General features: G+C 30.6%; 2 protein-coding genes and 1 long non-coding RNA gene across 4 annotated transcripts; 2 read left to right on the forward strand and 1 right to left on the reverse strand.

Annotated features, from left to right (window-relative positions):
• LOC109325871 (vesicle-associated membrane protein 722-like) lies at positions 1,041–6,421 on the forward strand. Of its 2 annotated transcripts, XM_019558468.1 has the most exons (6): positions 1,046–1,383; positions 2,694–2,761; positions 4,439–4,512; positions 4,608–4,728; positions 5,134–5,196; positions 6,031–6,421. In XM_019558468.1, exons 1-6 carry the CDS (start codon positions 1,194–1,196, stop codon positions 6,178–6,180), a joined length of 666 nt encoding a protein of 221 aa, XP_019414013.1. In that variant the 5' UTR covers positions 1,046–1,193; the 3' UTR covers positions 6,181–6,421. The 2 variants fall into 2 exon arrangements, with proteins under 2 accessions (XP_019414014.1, XP_019414013.1); XM_019558469.1 differs by lacking the exons at positions 4,439–4,512; positions 4,608–4,728; positions 5,134–5,196 and adding exons at positions 2,931–3,051; positions 3,457–3,519 and having other exon boundaries at positions 1,041–1,383; positions 2,694–2,835.
• Positions 2,005–2,339, forward strand: LOC109325872. The gene is made up of 2 exons (XR_002105192.1): positions 2,005–2,067; positions 2,173–2,339. It is a non-coding gene; the product is annotated as an uncharacterized LOC109325872 (long non-coding RNA).
• Positions 11,384–14,097, reverse strand: LOC109325139 (aldo-keto reductase family 4 member C9). The gene is made up of 5 exons (XM_019557297.1): positions 13,944–14,097; positions 13,678–13,853; positions 12,932–13,175; positions 12,523–12,702; positions 11,384–11,682 (listed from the first exon to the last, which is right to left on the reverse strand). Exons 1-5 carry the CDS (start codon positions 14,061–14,063, stop codon positions 11,455–11,457), a joined length of 948 nt encoding a protein of 315 aa, XP_019412842.1. The 5' UTR covers positions 14,064–14,097; the 3' UTR covers positions 11,384–11,454.

The raw sequence follows: 21,970 nt of genomic DNA on the forward strand, positions 1-21,970 counted from the left end.
TAAAAGATCATCCCAATTATAATAAAAGACCGACCATATAATCTAATTGGTGTGCCCCATTCACTATCCAACAAGTTCTCTCAGAGTAGAAGTAGAAGCTGTAAAATCTACCTAAGGTTTTACTTTGGTGATATATATTGATATCTTGATAGTTTGGGAGGATTTGAAATCCAACTTTTCTCATACATTTTTGTTTTTTCATTTTACATGCATGCGATTTTTTAATATTTCTTTTTGCAAGCATGAGCAAAGCTTTGTCATCGGACAGAGAGATAATATCAATACACAATTAATATAAAAATTTATATATAATTAATATATCATTAATCATTTATTTGTATTATTTTATTCGAATAATTAATCATAACAAAACATGAATTTCAGCTGAAATATAATATCGTCAGCCTATACATTTTTTTTCTTTAAAAAGAATGAGTCAAGTACATTGGAATTGTTTAAACAATGAAGATGAAGATCATGCACTGTCACAAAACATAAAAGTATGTACTTATATAATTTTAAAAGTTATTCTTCATTTAAATAAAAGTACATTACTTTGATTAGTATTAAAAGAAAATTGGTGCATATTACTTACTAAAATCATGTGCTCCGATCTAATCACATCATATTATACCATTCTAGTTCTAGAATAATAGGATCCTCCCACTATTTTCATTATTTTCCCTGACAGCGTCTCCACCAAGTAATTCAAAGTTTGACAAAACCAAGCTACACCTATATAGTTATATATGGTAATATTTATATATAATTAATATAAAAATTTATATACGATTATTATATTATTTATAATTTATCAAAATATTAAACTAAAAAAATATAATAATAAATAATATACTGATTATATATAAATCTTTACATTGTAAATATATTTATTAATTTATTTCATTCCTACTTCATATGATACCTATCTTATTCTGTTTTCCCGAAAAATCCACAAACAAATTTGAATAAAAAACGGACACTACGGCACGGCATGGCACTTCCGTAATAAACTCAGAATTAGAAGGGTACTCTTAGAAAAAATGCACACTTTTCTTCCCTGTCACGCTTCCTTCACATCTAAGCCTTATTCTCTCTCAACAAACAACACCACCACCGTGAATTTCATCTCTCCTTTCTCTCTCTAACATTCTCTCTCTTTCCGGCGCCGATTGTAGTTCCTTCCGTCGGCGATGGGACAGCAATCGTTGATCTACAGTTTCGTGGCGCGCGGCACCGTGATCCTCGCTGAGTACACTGAGTTCACCGGAAACTTCACCGGCGTTGCGGCACAGTGTCTTCAGAAACTACCTTCCTCTAACAACAAGTTCACATACAACTGCGATGGTCACACCTTCAACTACCTCGTCGATAATGGATTCAGTAACTTCTCTCCTCTTTCTCTCTATTCATTTCCGTGTTTCGCTGATCTGTTTCCATTTTATGATTTTAACTGTTTTTGTTCTCCGATTTTGATCTGTGTTAGTTGTTGTTCTTTGATCCGCGTGCAGAATGATAAAGCAATTGTTGCGTTGGAAATCGATCGATTCCAATGGTTTAAAATTTTGAATAAAATATTTATCATAACAACATTGGTTCATCACGGATTCACATGTATTGGTTTAAACGGTTAATCATCTAGTACACGTGATAGCTACTGATTTATACATCATAAGGTGTATACAAGTTGGTTCAAGAAATTTAGTGTGAGAATATAGGGATTCTTTTCATCAGAACGTGTGGAAAAAATGAAAAGGGTGGAAAAGTGTTACGACTAAGTACATGAGAGAACCTAACCCAAAAGACTAGTCTATTAGGTTGGCGAGCTCCATGACTTAAATACCACATTAATGTATCTTAATTCAGCCTATAAGTAGCTCTTTTCATAACACAACTCTCAATGAAAGACAATAATTGTTAGGACTTAAGCACATGAGGAGAGACCAACACAAAAGACTTAAGCACATTGAGTTTGCTATTCTACTCAATGTGAGACTCCTAACAAAATGTAGTAATCAATATGTTTAGAGAGATTAGAAATGGTAGCAAAAGTGCAACACTCTTTTTGTTGGGAAGAGTTCATGTGAGATTGACTAAATAGAGAGTGGACCTATGTGATTTAGTGGGCACTATATGAATTTCACCCAATAATAGGGAGTATGTTGAAAACAGTGTGTAAACCAGTGTGTTGCTAGCATTTTTCACCTGTGTTGGATGGATTGATTACCTTGATATTCTTGTAGTTTCTAGTGTTGCATCTGATGTAGTTGTTTCATTGCCACTTATTTTCTCATGGTCAAACAACATTGGGAGTCTATTAGGTAACACCGTAATTTGTTGATGGAAAATTTTAATTTTGAAGGTTTCTTCAAATAGCTATTGAAAAGGAAGGATCAAGATACTCTCGTGATACTAAGTAACGGGAGAGGTTTGTCTTATGAGAGTAATAAAATACACAAGCAATAATAGTAGGACGACAATGGATCTTTTCATATGGAACTTTTAAATTTTGCATGCGTTGGAAAGTAGAAATCCGTATGCTTGTTCAGAAGATATAACAGATGCAATTGTTCTAACTTGATTTTGTACTTAAAACTTGATGCCTGCTCTTGCTTTGATTTTGTTTTCCTTTTCAACTAAAGTTACAATTGTCATTAGTTGGAACTAACTTTAAAAACTGTTGACTGTTGTAGCATACTGTGTTGTTGCTGTTGAGTCTGCTGGGCGGCAGATTCCAACTGCTTTCCTTGAACGTGTCAAGGAGGATTTTACCAAGAAATATGCTGGAGGAAAAGCTGCAACGGCTGCTGCTCAGAGCCTCAATAGAGAGTTTGGGTATTTATGTGTGCTGCATTTTATATATAGAAAATGTGTTGTTAACTGGCTATTATGACATCCATACTGTGAAATATGTGTTGTTTATGATGTAGACCTAAGTTGAAGGAGCAGATGCAGTACTGTGTTGATCACCCTGAGGAGATTAGCAAGCTTGCTAAAGTGAAAGCTCAGGTTTCGGAAGTGAAAGGAGTTATGATGGAAAATATTGAGAAGGTGAAGCACTTAACATCTTATCTCCTTTGTTTTCATGGATACTAAGTAATTAGATTTGGAAAATGATATATCCTCCTATCCACAAGAAAGTGATATATTTCACAAAGTAATATTTTGTTTATTAATGATTGGCTTACAAGTGACATACGTCACTTTCTTGTGGGTAGGAGGATTTTGTAGGAGAATTTAGTAGGAGGATATATCATTACTCATTAGATTTTATCTTTGCTAAACATATTCAACCTTTTGGCTTTGGGCAGGGTTGAAAATGTTTCCTGAAGCTAAAATGTCCTTGTAGTCTATTTTTTATGTAGTGGACACATATGGTGGGGTTCAAATCTGAAGTTATATAATCTAATGTGTTTGATTACTAGGTAGCTGAAAACATTTTATCCTATTTGGCAGGTTCTTGACCGTGGGGAGAAAATTGAGCTTTTGGTGGATAAAACAGAGAACCTTCGCTCTCAGGTCTGTTGGATACTACTCTTGCATATTAAAAAACTTAAGAGAAAATTCATGAAAATGAAACTAATGAATCATTATAGAATGGTCAGATTTTGCCTTCTAATTTTTTTTGTTAGTGCTTTTAAAACGAAAGTTCTACCACAACCATAAGATGAACACTGTTTTATGATACTTAATACTGGCAAGGAGAGGGCCAACAAGAGCATATGGTGAGTATTGCAAAGATGAGAATGTTGTGTTGGATGAGTGGACATATATGAACTATTAGAGGGAAAGTAGGAGTGGCACTACTGAGGAAAGAAGAAATATTAGGTGTTTTTCTCCAATGAATATATTACATGTGTAATAACAGCTACATGCCTACACCTGGTAAATTTTTATTGATGAGGTGTTACACATGTCATATCCTTGTTGGATAACAGCACCATAAACACTTGTGAACAATACCTAAGTTTCCTCTTAGGATAAGATGGTTTGTACATGTGAGATGAAGACAAATAGAAGCCCAAGTAGGGGTATTTGATCAGATGGATGAAGGTTTAATTCAACAGTTACAAGATGATTACATGAAAACATTATATTTAAATTGAACTGCCTTTGACATGTCGTAGCATTAGTGAATTTAGTAAGATGACATAAAACACTTGTGCACTCCAATTCTGGTGTTGCTTTGTTTATTCTTGTTTTAATTTTTCCGCAAATTCTAACATTGAATGTGATTAATATTATGCTCGCAATGGTTTTTCTAATCAAGATCACTTCAATATCAAAAGTTAGTCGACCCCTTCTTGTTTTGCTTATCTATTTTGTAACTGGTGAATTCATATTATCTTGCAGGCACAAGATTTCAGGCAACAGGGAACAAAGATTAGGAGAAAGATGTGGTTCCAAAATATGAAGTGCTTTCCTTGAACGTGTCAAGGAGGATTTTACCAAGAAATATGCTGGAGGAAAAGCTGCAACGGCTGCTGCTCAGAGCCTCAATAGAGAGTTTGGGTATTTATGTGTGCTGCATTTTATATATAGAAAATGTGTTGTTAACTGGCTATTATGACATCCATACTGTGAAATATGTGTTGTTTATGATGTAGACCTAAGTTGAAGGAGCAGATGCAGTACTGTGTTGATCACCCTGAGGAGATTAGCAAGCTTGCTAAAGTGAAAGCTCAGGTTTCGGAAGTGAAAGGAGTTATGATGGAAAATATTGAGAAGGTGAAGCACTTAACATCTTATCTCCTTTGTTTTCATGGATACTAAGTAATTAGATTTGGAAAATGATATATCCTCCTATCCACAAGAAAGTGATATATTTCACAAAGTAATATTTTGTTTATTAATGATTGGCTTACAAGTGACATACGTCACTTTCTTGTGGGTAGGAGGATTTTGTAGGAGAATTTAGTAGGAGGATATATCATTACTCATTAGATTTTATCTTTGCTAAACATATTCAACCTTTTGGCTTTGGGCAGGGTTGAAAATGTTTCCTGAAGCTAAAATGTCCTTGTAGTCTATTTTTTATGTAGTGGACACATATGGTGGGGTTCAAATCTGAAGTTATATAATCTAATGTGTTTGATTACTAGGTAGCTGAAAACATTTTATCCTATTTGGCAGGTTCTTGACCGTGGGGAGAAAATTGAGCTTTTGGTGGATAAAACAGAGAACCTTCGCTCTCAGGTCTGTTGGATACTACTCTTGCATATTAAAAAACTTAAGAGAAAATTCATGAAAATGAAACTAATGAATCATTATAGAATGGTCAGATTTTGCCTTCTAATTTTTTTTGTTAGTGCTTTTAAAACGAAAGTTCTACCACAACCATAAGATGAACACTGTTTTATGATACTTAATACTGGCAAGGAGAGGGCCAACAAGAGCATATGGTGAGTATTGCAAAGATGAGAATGTTGTGTTGGATGAGTGGACATATATGAACTATTAGAGGGAAAGTAGGAGTGGCACTACTGAGGAAAGAAGAAATATTAGGTGTTTTTCTCCAATGAATATATTACATGTGTAATAACAGCTACATGCCTACACCTGGTAAATTTTTATTGATGAGGTGTTACACATGTCATATCCTTGTTGGATAACAGCACCATAAACACTTGTGAACAATACCTAAGTTTCCTCTTAGGATAAGATGGTTTGTACATGTGAGATGAAGACAAATAGAAGCCCAAGTAGGGGTATTTGATCAGATGGATGAAGGTTTAATTCAACAGTTACAAGATGATTACATGAAAACATTATATTTAAATTGAACTGCCTTTGACATGTCGTAGCATTAGTGAATTTAGTAAGATGACATAAAACACTTGTGCACTCCAATTCTGGTGTTGCTTTGTTTATTCTTGTTTTAATTTTTCCGCAAATTCTAACATTGAATGTGATTAATATTATGCTCGCAATGGTTTTTCTAATCAAGATCACTTCAATATCAAAAGTTAGTCGACCCCTTCTTGTTTTGCTTATCTATTTTGTAACTGGTGAATTCATATTATCTTGCAGGCACAAGATTTCAGGCAACAGGGAACAAAGATTAGGAGAAAGATGTGGTTCCAAAATATGAAGATAAAGCTGATAGTTTTGGGTATTATAATTGCCTTGATTCTCATTATTGTTCTCTCCATTTGTAATGGATTCCGCTGCGGTAAGTGAGTAATGTGCTAAGATTGTTGCTAGCTGATTGCTCTTGCCTCTTCTACTATCTAAGTAGTGGATTAGACTTATTTTTTTGGGATTTACATTCTTCCTACTTCCATGATGGTCAATATTGAATGACTTTGCTTGTATAGTTGTGTTAATGGTCTTCCACGGCATGTCTCGGATAGTGTTGTGCTGATTTGCCTTTGTAGTTTAGGTGGGAGTTTGAGTTGAAGGATTATGATGCTTTATTTTATATGCTTACAGATTGAAACTCTGTTAAACATTGCTTAATTGGCCTTTTCCTGTACCATTTTTCTAGTCATGTGATTATATGTGCATTTTGGCAAAAATGTTTCAGCCTGTGTTTTCACCCGGGTGGATTATCAACTGTTAATTCATTCATTTGCTCTGTTCAAATTAGCTTAGTGGAACATGCCTGTTAATAATATGCTTGTATTATATTGAGCATTGTTCGTTTTCAAAATTAATTATCTTTATGGTCACAACTCACAATAAGTCCAATAAATAATTCTTAATTGTTGGGAACAATGGAATAGTAAATAGAATAGAGATAAAATACACTGGATGTGTCCCAATGCATAGCTGTGGTGCCCATGTCACGTATCTAAATTCTGAAAAGCCTTGAATTCACGACCGTGCATCACCATACGGTCTGGCCGTATACTCCTTCCATTAATAAAGAATGTTTTATTAAAACAAAATGTCATAAATAAATTGAAAATATTATCAAACAATATAGGTTATGTTTTAATCGTAACAAAAGTAAATGAGTAAGTTTAAAACTTAAATAAATAATTAATATTTTGTTACATTAGACTTGGTTATTTTGTGAGTCGAACTGATTCATATTGGTTTTGGTTTATGGCCAATTGAATGAGCAACTCAAGCTAATTAAGTGTTTGTTCTAGGTCAGACTAGGCATGACAATACGAGCCAACTCGGTCTGACCGACCTTTGGTCCACTAAAATATGTGTTGGCTTGGCCCGACTCTTATTGCTAAAAGAGCACAAAATTCCAGCCCAACCCATATTTGGCAAGACTAGTAGGCCGTGGGCTAACCTTTTTTTCTTTCAAAATAGACATTTATAATTAGAACCAACTCAATCACAATTTCAAAAATAAATAATCATCACACCTCATAAATGTCTTTTAAAACAAAAAATCACAAACCAAAGTCCACAATCTCTCAATAACATACCGTCTTAGTTTAAAATTGTAAATTCTAAATAATAAACCAACATTATCTTAAACTTTTATACTCCTAGTTCACTATTGGAAGATGTCTCTACTTTTCTATTACTACCACCATCAATGTCTTTCAAATCTTTTTCTTCATCATCTACATTATTTACATGATTAAATTAATATATGCTTATAAAAATAATTAACTACCAAATAAATGATAATTACATTGAAAAAAATAAATTACCTTCACTAACAAAACCATTCAATAAGTTTCTAGTCTCCTTTTTTTAATGGTGGCCCGTTGGGCCGCCCGACCCTATGTGGCCCGTCTAAAAAAGGGTTTCCAAACTCGGTTGAATATAAGTTTTTAGGCTAAAATCCTCAACCCAACAACATACTAAAAATATCAATCCAAATGGACTGGCCTATCAGGCCAAACTTCATCCCTATGTCAGACCAATCAACTCAACTGAATATAATAACAATGCATTTAATGAAACTTGTATCTATTGACCTAGTGTCCTCAATCTGCCACTTGGTATGACCATAAGAATATTAGAATACAATAAATTTCTTTTTTATGTTAAGAAATCGAGATTATGTGTCTCAAATTTTGTCTCGTCAAATTATAAAGTGACATTTAATTAAAAAATTCTAAAAACGTAAGATAATATATATTTCTGTTAACACAACGTTAGTTTGGTGCTTATGGATGGAGGGGAATGAATGAATAAAAAAATTCACTAATAAACTTGTCATTTAAAAATGTATATATTTTTCTTCTTATTGCCCCCTTGTTTCTGATTCTCTTTTATTACATCTTATCCTTTAATCTACTTTCGTTCATTGTTTTTGGATTCTCAATAAATTTATACTCCCCTTAAAAAATACATTAACCCTGTAAAATCCAGATAAATGCAATAAGCTACAATCTTGCTTGCCACAATCCCACAAGGAGAACAAATTTTGAGAGGACCTTAAAATCTTCCTTATCTTTGTTAAAATGATAGTAGCCATAGATAAGAGAGATTCTTGATGAACAAGAAAGAATGAGAAAATGTTATTAAATTGAATTGAATTTCAAAGTTACATTGAATCATCTATATAAATGGAAGAAAACACTAACTACCCTAACCAAATTAACTAACCAACTAACAAAAGCTCAACTATTTTAACAATCTTAATCCTTTAAAATATATTATAAAGACAAAAGTATGTTTCATGCGATAAATCCACGAAGATAAGAATAATCAACTTTCACTTAATGCCTTTCCATATATTCATTTTAGAGGGTTCGTTTTATACTTTTGAGAAACTAGCTTTGAAGGAGGAAATGCATCAACAAGCTTCATAAAAGAGCTCAATGTTGGAAAAACTTTAATGCATGAGATGATTTACTTTCAAGATGAATACTATTAAAGATTATGAACAAATAATTATAAAGTCAATTCAAGATCTTTAATGTGAAATTGCCAAGAAGGAATATAGAGCGATAACGTACCTTAATATATTCATAGAGAATATGGTGAATGAACTTACTTGTTTTTTTAGCTTATATCCAAATGCGTATGGATAGTGGAAGATGTAGGTTTTTTAGTTTCCCAATTGTAGACTACCTTTAGCCTTATTGTCCTTCCTCTAATGGGTGAAGAAAATAAAGTCGTTTTGTTGTTGTGTGTCTACACCTGAGGACTGTAACCTTATTTATAAGAAGTACATGTTCTTTCATGAAAAGTGATGCTCATTTGAATCTATGCTCTTTCATATCCTTTGAATTCAAACTCTTTCATTAGTGGAAATGCTCCACAATTTTATTATTTCTAATTATATCCATCATAAAATAGAAATAAGGCTTCGGATTCACACAATAACTTTATGACAATTATGTCCATACTTATAACTTATTTGAATCCTACCACTTTAATTTGATTAATAAAAATAATGATCTTAACACACTTAAACATTACTTATGTGTGATCTAAAATTTCTAACACTCAACACCTCTATCATATTGTTAAAATGAGAATCTCCATTAAATCACAAACAAAGTACCTTCACAACTCAAGAATGAAAGAAAAGCTCACAAAAATTTTATTGATTGAAATGAAAAATACAAAGCAACTCGAAGATATATATACAAACTAAAATGATGAGAAAAATAAATGTTAATTCACTAACAAACAAACTTAATTAACTAAAACTTCATAACAAACTATTAACAGCTAATTACAAGGACAAAAAATACAATTTAATCATGTATTTAACATGTTGGTGGATGAAGCAACCTCTTGAGAAATCTTCCATGTGTTTGATAAAATGTATGTATTGCAAGTTCTGTTGTTGCTTCGGTCAATTTTCAGGTGATGGTGCATCTTAGGGACATCTTGGTGTGCCATCATATCAAGGTCAAGGTGCCTCTGATGTAGCTTCATGCTTCGGTCATGTTTAGCCTGATGTGCTAAGATTTCTTGGTTAAGGTTGGCTTGGTAGGCCAACCTTTCTTGGTCAAGGTTGGCTTGTTCTCTTCGGTCAGATTGGTGTTGCTTCCCTCGGTCATGTGCCAACATTTCTCGGTTAGGGTTGACCTGATTTCCTCGACCATGGGCCAATGTCTCTTAGTCAGGGTTGGCTTGCTTTCCTTGATCACGGGTCAAGTTTTCTCGGTCAAATTTGGTGCATCTGATGTATGTGGCGTATGAGGTGGCTCATGATATTCATCTTCTTTCTTCAACACAAATGTTGATGAGCTTACCAAGCATTAATCTCATTATGTAAGTTAATTATATAAATCAAATGACGTCATAATATGCTATCATAAATCATGTTCATTAAGAAAACATAAATAACTAAAAAAAAATTGAAGTTTGTTCCCTAGTAGCCATTACTTGTTCTTGGCTCTGTAGGCATAATCATTCCCAATGTTATATTTTATTTTGAGTGAGAGCAATGTTTTAAAGCGGAAAACATGTTTATCACATCAAAAAGCACATTTTTCCAAGTTTATCATTGAATTTTATTATACTAGTCACATCAATTTTAAGGATAATTTGTATATAAGTTATCTCTTCATTCTATTAAAAATGTGTCATTTATTCTATTTGTTCTTTCATTAAATAATATACATATTCTTTATTAAAATGTTAGTGACACATTAATCTATTATAGGTGTACAAAATCTAACTTGAGAAGATATTTTATCTTCTTATTATTATATGTATAAATTAAATGGTAGTATATTATGGATAGCATGCATTTTTGCAAAAGGAAAACGGGTCTTACACTTTTCTATTTCTTATCTTTGTGTACTTTCTAATTTGAAATAGATATTGTCTCCTTTGTTGTCCATATTTACTTCTACACAATATTACTAAATTAGATACGTTTAGTTAGTTTTGTTAATTTCAATGAAACTTCACTTTTATAGAAGCAAGATCTTAGAAATTATTTTTTATTAAAAAAATCTGAACATAAAACTGTTCTCCAATCACCAGCTCTAATTTTCGAAAAATACTTATTGTGCTACAAATTATATAAACATCTCGTATTCTAATACATACTATTTTTTTGTGGTGATGAATTTGATGTTTAAATACTTGGAATCAATATTTAGATATATATATATATAATGATAGTATGTATTTCTTCCTCATGTGATCACATAATAATCAAGTATTTAAAGGTTTAAATTTGATGATAATTGTATAAGAAGTAAAATACACTTAATTAGCAACAAACATAAAATAAAGAGTGTAATATCTGTATTTTATTAATGTAAATATTTATACACAGTCATTATATCATTCACTATTCATTTGAATTACGTTTCTTGAAGAGTCAATAATAATTGAATATGAATGAATGAGATAATGACAATGTATAGAACTCATACACTGACAACATACTTTTTCGGTTAAAATAACTTTTCAATAACAATACAAGTAAAACTAAGTATAAAGTAAGTCATTGCTCTTTTTATATCCTTCCAAAAAATCACCATTAGGGTTTTCATATTTTATGTAATGAAAAATCTTTTGGAGAGAAGACAATGCAAGAAATGAATTACAACATTGTCTATAGCTTCAAATTTCATCATCCCAAAGGTCTTCAATTGTTTTGTAGGGACTTGTGGTTTCATTAACAAGAAACTCCCCTCTCATAATCTTCACTTCTTCCAATTTCTCAATCTCAAAGATATCCTCATAATCCAATTTTAGATCAAATGATCCTATATTTTCTTTCATTCTTTCTTGATTGAAGCTCTTCACAATCACACTTGAGCCCTTTGAGAGTCCCCATTGCAAAGCAACCTTAAGAAGTCACATCCAAAAGGTATATTAAATACACAAACCTTTTCATTTCTAGATAAAATTCTAATATTTCAACTATCAATGATACCAAACTAGAGATATTAGTTTTTGTTTTACCTTTTATTTTCAATGACAAAAATATTATTTCATTATATATAAAATGATAAAAATGTTATTTTATATTATTGTTTCTTTATTTATTATAGTATTTGTTACTCCACTGTTGGAGATGATACTTACTCCAATGGTATGGTATGACATTTACCACTATTTTTGCTAATTCCATATTTTATTTTTTAATTGATCAAGAAAATTTCATTTTTTAATTGATCAAGAAAATAAAACTTAATGAATATTTAGATAAAATAATTTTATTAATTTATTTTTTTGCTTGATTACTAAAATAGAATAGGGTGATGGTACATTTTTGTAATTTCTAAGTAATAAATAAGTTAAAAAAATTATATACTAACAACGTCAGAGTTTTATACACTTTCAGTTTATTACTTACCATTATTTTCAAGAGAATAATGTATCTATATATATTAGGAGATAAATTATCTCCTCTAGCCAGTAAAATGTAACATGTGTCCTATTTTGTTTATTTTTAAAAATATTTTTATAGAAAATGATGAAACATGACACATGTCATGATTTCACTGACAGAATGAGATAACTTATCTCCTTATACCAGGATTTACTTCATTCCCTATTTTTTAATTATCATTTAGTCTTTAAAAAAATAATACAAATAAATAATATATTAATTATATATAAATCTTTATACTAACCGTGCATAACATTATAATTAATAAAAAATAGTTTGGATTTGAGTTTTACCTGTGGTGGAGTTGTCTTGTGTTTGAGTGCAATTGATTTAATGATTGGATGATCAACAACAGCCGTAGATCCCCATGCATTCCCTGGCCCACCAAGTGGTGAATATGCACTTACATGGATCTTGTGGTCCCCACATGTTTCTCTAAGCTTTCCTTGCCTCCACATTGGATGCATCTCAACCTATGGATATAATGAAATAAATATCATTTTTAGCGTAAAGATTTATACACAATTAATATGATATTTAACATTTATTTATAGTTGTTATATTTAAAAATCAATCATGAATAATAAATAATGTATTTATAGTATAAAAAACTGTTATTATCCGTGCTTACATTTTTTTTCTGGTAAAATTAAGTTAAGAAACTAATGTCTAAGAAATGGCATAAAAATGAAGTGTATATACCTGATTAACAAGTGGAGGTGTAGAACCAAATTCTAAGAGCCATTCAATCTTTTTGCTAGAGAAATTGCTAACACCAATGCACCTACACAACCCCATTTCTAGGCATTTTTCCATCCCTGCCCATGTGCTCTCAAAATCCAAATTTTCAAAGTCATCTTCATTAGGCACTGCATAGTTAACCCATGGCTTCAACTTCACAGGCCAATGCACTAGGTACATATCTAGGTATTCCATCCCCACATTCCTGTTTTCATAACAAAATCATTTTTAGATTTCCAACATTGATTTTGTTCCTATTCTTTAGGGCTAAGTAATTATCAACCACATTAATAATATTTTTCTAACATACTTGTTTCTCATGTCCATTTATGGGCCATGACATTGCCCCAAGTTCACTCCATCATTTATCCTATGATATATTTTTTTATTCAGTTCAATGTTTTTTCAATGAACATTATTTATGATAAATCATTATGATATCGTTCGATCTATGTTAAAAACTTGTTGTTGGTATTTTTTGATTTAATAATGATACACTGCATGCATTTAAGACAAAACTTACTACGCAAGAGTAGTTGACACTCAAGAATGTTATCCCATTCTTTTAGGAAAAAGGAAGAACATCCTCACTTTTCAATGTAAGGCTCTTCCTTATTCCAAAAGAATGGTGTCATTATTAAGTGTCAACTTTTATCGGTACAAATAACATTACTCTTTTACAACCATGAAAGAAAAATTGTCCTTACTCTAATGTTCTTTTCAAAGCAGAAACAGGATCATGATGATCACTCCCCCATAGTTTTGATGTCAAGAAAATATCTTCTCTCTCTATTTGTCTTCCAAGGATTGCCTCATTTAAAGCTTTTCCCATTGCTGCTTCAGAACCATATATCTTTGCTGTATCAAAATGCCTATAACCCATCTACACAAATATATATATAATAAGAAAAATTAATTAATTAATTACTATAAAGTTTGCATGTAACATGATATATAAGTAACATTTTCATACCTTAAGGGCATTGTGTATAGCAAGTTCTGTTGTTTTCCTATCATTAGGGAATGAATAAGTGCCAAACCCGATGAGAGGCATTGAAATACCATAGCTCAAACGCACATTATTGCTTCTCATTTTCTCTCTCTCTCTCTCTCTTTGTGTATGTTTATGGGTACGTGTGTTTCTAGGTTTTGCTACAATGCTAAGGTGTTTCTAACTTTGGCTATATATAGATTTTGTAGTGAAGGTGTATATTATTAGCGGTTAGCTTAGAGTGTAGACTTATGTGAGAGCATATTTAATAAAGGTGGAAGAGCGTTAAAATCAATTATTGAATAATACATATTAAAGCATGGGATCTTCCCTTATCTCTAGGGATTTTATTTATCCATCATCCTATATAATAATCTTATAGTGAATGATGGTAACTCATTTAGTAAGAATTCAGATTATATCAACCGATCACGAGTTCAAATCCTAGAATCAACGTGAAAATCGACGACGGTTAATTTTTTTATAAACAAGTATTAATATGTTAATATTTTTTGTTGTATGTGAGACTCAAATTCACAAATATTTTCACTTAATTATTTAATTTCTCCATCTTAATCATTAGACTACCTTATAACTCGTCTAGTAGTTAATTTATAAATGTCTCTTATAGTCGCGAGTTTTGCCGTAACCCTAATAAACTATAGGACCGAATTTACCTAAACTATTGTGTGTATATATAATGATAAAAATGTAAACGTGTATAATATATAGTTTTATATAAGGTCGGTCAGTGGCTGGCATTTTTTAAATATTTGATTATCATGCGAATGGCCAATGACACTATTTCTATTTAGAAAACTATTTATAAATGTTTGAAACTCAACTGTCTTTAACGGATTTTGTGGGCAACTAATATGTTATTGAAAAATAAACTATATTTTGACATGCAAATTTGTCAAAGCATGGACAAAGTTGTCAATGGAGTATTTTTTTCATAAAAAATATGTATTTTTGTAGTTCAAACTTTATTTTATGACACTTTTGAAGTTGACCTTTCTGATGATAATATATGAAGTGCATTATATGATAAATCTTTGTTGCTTAGTAAGAATGTTTTATGTTATATTCCACAACTATAATTGTAAGTAAGGCATTATGATTTTGAGAATTTCTACAATGATATTACAACTACAATCGTAACCAAATAAGGTATATTGTGTTACAACTTTTAGCAATTGCGATATATATAATATAATCGTGACTCCAATTTAAGATATTGCTTATCGATCACTCTTTCAAACAATCATAAATAAATAAATAAATGAAAGACTTTCAGCTACAGGAACCTTAAGTCAGATTATGAAATCAGAATAAGATATTAATCAAACCAGCATATTTATAATCTCTGTTTTTGAACTAGCTATTTTGATTAATTTTTTATTTATGTTCGTTCACTAATCAGTTGTTTTAATATGATCGGTTATTAAATAAGACCGTTTCAAGTGTAATATACTCGTTTCATATATCAGTTCACAATTTTTTTTGTTAAATATAAATGAATAATAATAAGTGACTGAAATGAATAATATTTTTTAGGGAAAATTGTATAAAATTTCTCTAAAATTTATGCATTTAGCTAGTAGTTATTATCAATTATTTTTCTTTCTAATTAACCCTTAAATTTTATGATTTTGTGAATTTGGTCTCTGTATAAATATTATTTTTAAATTACTAATAAGCTAAGAAATAAGTCACTACAATCCTCGTAACAATAGTAATGCAACAATGTAGGTTAGCCACATTAATATTTAGGAAATTATCATCAAAATAAAAATTTGATTGAAAAGAGTATAATAAATAAATTTCAAAGTTAAAAGTGATTAATGTAATAACATTTGTATATATATAAAAAATAAAATATTAATAATCTAAGAGTTAATGTTAAAAGATACATGAGATAGAATTTCTTATTGCTATTAATTTAATATTATTTTTATGTAGGGGTTAATTTCATCAACAAATAAAGTTTAAGATTCAATTAGGAAGAAAAATAGTTCATGACAATTACATACAAAAGACATAAATTTAGGATTTTTTATTGAGTTTTCCCACTTTTTGAATTATATATTAAAGAGAAAGAAATGTTTACATTTTGTAGATAAAGGGTTCATGCACAGTGATAGTATTTGTAGTTGTACCATTATTCATTTTTATAAAACAATAAAAAGTAATTTATAATAGTGTAGATGGAGTGAATAGTAGCATATGTAATTTATTAATTTGCAAGCTTGTTTGTATACGTAACACTTGCCATAGTTAGGTATTTTCTAGTTATGTATAAATATTATGAATTTAATATCACCTTATTTGATTTCTGTTGCGTTGAACTGCTGTTTCATCCTCAAAAACTATAAAAGATTATATACATTTTTGTTTGGACTTTGGAACATAAATATATATAATATTAAAGATCAATAAAATCTTACAAATACGCCCAATTATATTACCCTACGTTGCATGTAAATTCAGTGATGTCATGCATATATTATAGTCCTAAATAAATCTAGGATATCAGATAATTAGTAAACTTTCATTTTAACATTTTGCTAGGAGGAGAATACAACACCAAAAACTAATATATTAGGTGACAGAGTTTCATGAGTTAAGTAGCACATTAAATTTATTATTTTATCTAATGTAAGATTCATAATATTATCGTCCTTTTAGAGACTGATGTCCACACCAAATTTTACTCTATCAATATTGACATGATGATAGTCCTTTTTCTTTTGGCGGTTTCGTTCACTTATAATTATTTATTAATGTACTTTAATTCTAGCTCTTTTCATGGTACAACTCTCAATGAAAGCATTGACGGTTATAACTTAAACACATGAAGAGAGCTCAACCCAAAAGACTAATTAATAAATAGAAAAGCCTCATAACTTAAGTATCAGATTGAGTTTGCTTTATATTCAACATAACACTCCTGACACATTCACATACTACAAATATTAGTCATAATAGTCATTTGTCCTTCAAAAGTTAACATTTTAGTCCTAAAAATAACTAATATATTCGAACATAAGAAATTCTTTTTGGTAAACAAATAATTGAAAACTTTAGTGGCAAATAAAGGGCAATTTGAGGTAGAACAGATATAAATGTTTCATTGAATTCGTTGTCCAAATCAAAAGACCAATCAGTTCAAGATTCAGTGGTACGTTGAAGTAGAAAACATTATAAAAATAAAGTACACCGCCACAATAAGTTTTTGGATAATAAAATCATATATTATGTGAAGCCAAAGATTTTGCTGTTATATGAATCAATCCCAGTCGCATAAATAATATAGCTCTTTAAGTTTATTTCAATTTTTTTAAAAGCTTTCTTCCAAATTTCAATTTATCCTTAGTCTAATTTTAATAATGATATTTAATTCTTGGTCAACCTCTGCATGTACGTGTAAATTAAATGCATTACCTTCCATTGGTGGCAAAATCTTTGTGGACGGCCATGAGCTGTGAACTATGAGCTGTGGGGATTACACAACTATACTCTTTATGTTCTATTCAGATTCATTTATCTTTTGTTTGAGAATTAGAATGTTCTCCCGAGTTAGCATCGGCAAAATGATAAAGTTGTTGTTTAGTACGAACAGATTATTAATTCAAATTATGAAAGCAGACTCTCCACTTATGAAATAAAACTATCTAGATATACTATTTGTGGACCTTACTAAATAAGAACATAACCCATTTTTTAGAATATGTAGCTTTTTCTCTAGAAGATATATTGTTTTGTTTCTCACTATAAGATTCCTAAGGGGATAGGAAATCTAAAATCTAAGTAGCATTTACAAAAGTAATGTCTTAATATGTGAAGACTACAAATTGCAATAAACTATATGATAATTTGAAGAAATTGATACTCAATGTAGTACGTTATAAATGAAGGTACACCATAGGATTCTTTTTACAATATATCATATCATTTTTTGATACATGGCATGTGAATTGGATACTTTTGGTGTGTTAGGGACTTAGGGTATACATAGGCTAGAAGTTACATAACTTGTCATGACCGGTCTCATTTTTATTTGCTGGAGTTTGTAAATAATTTACTATATTGAGTATCATATTCAACTACTAAACTATTTAAATTTAATTGATTATGTACTCTGTAAATATTTCTTTACTTTAATTGATGATGTGTAAAATAGATTTCTTCTTGGCTCTTATTTCTTATCAACGTGACTTAAGGACTTAGGGTTGAGTATCAATTTTAGTCTAGATTCCTTCTCGGCTCTTCATTGATGTTTAACTAAGACTAGCTCTTGATCGAAACTCGACTTGTCCTCAAATTGGTTTAGTTTGTGAAGGAGTTTATATCTAATTTTCCTATACATGTGAGTAATGGCAAACCTTAGATTTTTTTGTATCTAGTTTATATCTAATTTTTCATAGATTTTTTTTGTACAAAAAGTTTCTAAAGATTATCTTTTGATAAATCTATCTTCCTAGAAGCATGTGGTGGATTCAAAGCTCCCAATCTTGATGAGCATCGCTCAAGAGTGTTGCAAGTTCTTCAGCAAATAGGTGTGTTAGAAGAGAAGCTTCAGAATATGATTGAAGTTTGGAACAATTATATTTAAGTAGTATTAAGATTTATAGTAAATGTTGATTTCTAGCTCATCCAATTATATCATTTGCAATTGAAATTTATTATTTTTACGAGTATTTGCATTCAGTTTTATATATTTTTTAAATAATTACAAATTAATGAGATTAAAGTAATGTGGTTAAGTAAGTTTGTCACATATCCAACGCCGACACTTTTTCGATGCTCATATGATACGTGTCAAATACTTCATTACACATGCCCATGGATATTTGTCTCATATTTTGAATTTTTTAACTGAAATATTTTAAAAGGTGAAAATTTTGGATGAAAATTATATTAGAATGAAGGATATAATATGAAGTAAGTTTGGATTACTTGATTTTATAGCTGCTAACTTCATAAACTCTAGTTGGATGTTATCTTTTTCAATTATGGTAATGAAGGAGGGGATAAATTTTTAGACAGGTTAAAGATGAAAGATACTTTAATTATTATTTTAGAAACCTTCTTTTGGAAAAGAGACCAAATGCTTTAGTTGTAAAGTGATTCATTTTAATATTATTATTGTGAGTCCCAATTTATTTTTACTCACACTCACACAAAATGTCAACTCTTTGTTTAATTTTTTCTAAATTGATTGTGATATAAGTTATTTCACTCCACATATGAATTTATTTAATGCTTTATTTGTTGTAGACTTGTAGTGATCATTTTACTGTATTATTATAGTTGATTATAATTGAAAGTGGTCCAATCTAGGTGGGAAAATGTGAGACAATTTAAGGCCCATTATGAATGTGGCTTGAAAATTTAAGGCTCCAATAAAATGATAATATATAGAAAATTAGCAATTTGTACAAAGATAAAAAAAAATGAAAAAATGTATGCAAAGGCTTTTGTTTACATAGTTACTTTCTTTCATTTTCATTTAGTTGTCTTAATTTGTAATTTTTATATCAACAAGACATTTGTTTAGTGGTGTATGATATGCTAGATCTTTAGAAAGATAAAAAAGTCAATGATACTATTTCTAATAGCAATATTTATTGGAAAAAACAATCATATATCATAATATCAATTAATTCATCACGAATAGGGTAAGTGATACATTGGTAGTACAAAAAACTGTCATTTTTATTCGAACCATGACAAACTTAATTTTGTTTTCATTATATAAATGTTAAAATGAGTTTTATATACTATTACTATATTATCATAATTCATGTTTAATCATTATTGGAGTAATTCAAATGAATGATAAATCATGCGGTTTCATTTTATAAATGAGAAAAAGATGTAAACACTAATAGCATATGAGTTTTATACACTACTACTATATTATCATTCATATTTAATCATTATTGATTATCTGCAAAAGAATAATCGAAATGAATGATGCATGATGTCGTGTCATTTATAAATCATTCATATCACACTCTTTTTTATATTATTTGGTGTTATTTTATTGGATGGAGACACGGATACCGAGTCATCTCGGGACAGAGTCATCTTCTGACAGTGGAAAGCTGTTTAGGAACGTTGTTACACTTTTTCATGTCTTTCTTCTTGAATAGGGATCACCTGTCCAAAATCAGTGTGTCGCCATGTCCCAACTCAATAAGATGATTTTTCCAAGTAATGCATGTGTTATTTTAAGTTTTTAAAATTTTCCTTTTTTAATGAAGTGAGGACAGGAATGGGACAGGTGATCTGTGTCCTTTCTTCTTCTCCTTCCTTCCACTCTTCCAGGCTTGTCTTCTTCTTCTTCTTTTTTGTCTTTAACTGTTTTCAGGTAACACTGCACTGAGAAAAACCTAATTTAAACACAACATCTTCTAATTCATAATAGGCACAATTTACACTTTTAGGATTGGCATTAGGAATTTCATATTTATTCTTTTCTTTGTGGTATTTCTGCTGTTTCATATTTATAAGCATCCGGTTTAACCGGTATGTGTAACACCCCAGTTCTGACATGCGACCTCCTAGGCCCAGATATAGTGAGCGTGTCACTTACAAAAGCGACTCAGTGGTATAGTGATATTTATCTCTTAGTTCATGGGTTCGAATCCCGGAAGGCTTCCACTTTGTGGAGAATAAAATACTGAAATGAGTATTTAAGCTTGTGGATGGCACGCTCTATATATTTCTGGACTGGCTGGGAAGTTGCATATCAAAACTGGGATGTTATAGCATACATTGAACAACTGGTTGAACTACTATATCACTATTCTACTTAGCGGGTTGATGACTGGTATGATATTAATAATGGGTAGAAGGGCCTGACTTGTGTTTTTTATGTACCAACAAAAAGGAAACCTTACGAGCTTCCTAGGAGTGAAAAAGAAGAAGAGATGAATGCACCAGATCGTTATGAGCTTTTGTCGTCCCTGAAGGCACCAAAAAGTAACTATTATTATTATTCTCTGTTTTTATGATTTACACCCAATTTTTACACCCCTACTAATAAGGGTGTCCCTACCTTTTGCGTAATGAAATACTCCTTCCCAAACAAACAACTGTTGTTCATTGGAATTGAATCATTGTCATTTTAGTCTTTCTGAAGATCTAATGAGATCTTACATGACTAGATCAACATCTTGTTGGTGATTTAACATGGATTGAAATGGAGGAACTAAAATAACAAAGTCATAAAAGATGAGGACGAATGCAATTAAGCCTTTTACTTACAGTTATTTGGTATAGTAAGTGACACAGTAACAAGAGATTATTAGTGTTATCTGTTTTGTTCTTGTTGTTGCATATACATAGCACTAGTCAATATTCTCCAATGCAGGCATATAATCAGTCTATTAATGATGTTTGCCTAATAAACAATAATTAGTGGTGATTCACTTGGTTTCATATAGTTCTTCTGAAATGTACTTAGTAATTATCACTTGCTAGCTTTTATGGGGTGAAATACTTGCTCCTACTTAGTAATAGTGTTGAAAGATGGTGATAGATATTCAGAGAGCAATGAAACATACCATAATTGATCTCAAGGAGTTATGTGGATGGTATATGGATACAACTTTTAATGAACTTGCATGACCTTATTTAAATTATTTTCTCATAACTAACCAGAGATTATATATCAACCATATTGAGTGCAATTTATAGTTTATAATTACAAGATACACCCAACCCCCATATTCTTGTTTTTTCCCCACTCTTTTAAGAAGAAAAAAGGGTAGAGGAAAATACACAAATGGATAAGAAACTAGCTACTTGCATGATGCCATGATCCTAAACCTAACATACCAATATACAACATAAGGAAATGCTTCAACTATTAACATGCCAATTGGTCTCTAAATGATGATATTTTCTCAAAAATGGAAGTCTTCTTGATCTATTTGAACCCAATGCATATAATAATTCATCAATCCCTTTGACAAAGTCATCATCAAAGCCCAAAGCAT

The sequence above is a fragment of the Lupinus angustifolius genome, chromosome LG13 (assembly GCF_001865875.1).
Source record: "Lupinus angustifolius cultivar Tanjil chromosome LG13, LupAngTanjil_v1.0, whole genome shotgun sequence".
Taxonomy (NCBI): domain Eukaryota; kingdom Viridiplantae; phylum Streptophyta; class Magnoliopsida; order Fabales; family Fabaceae; genus Lupinus; species Lupinus angustifolius.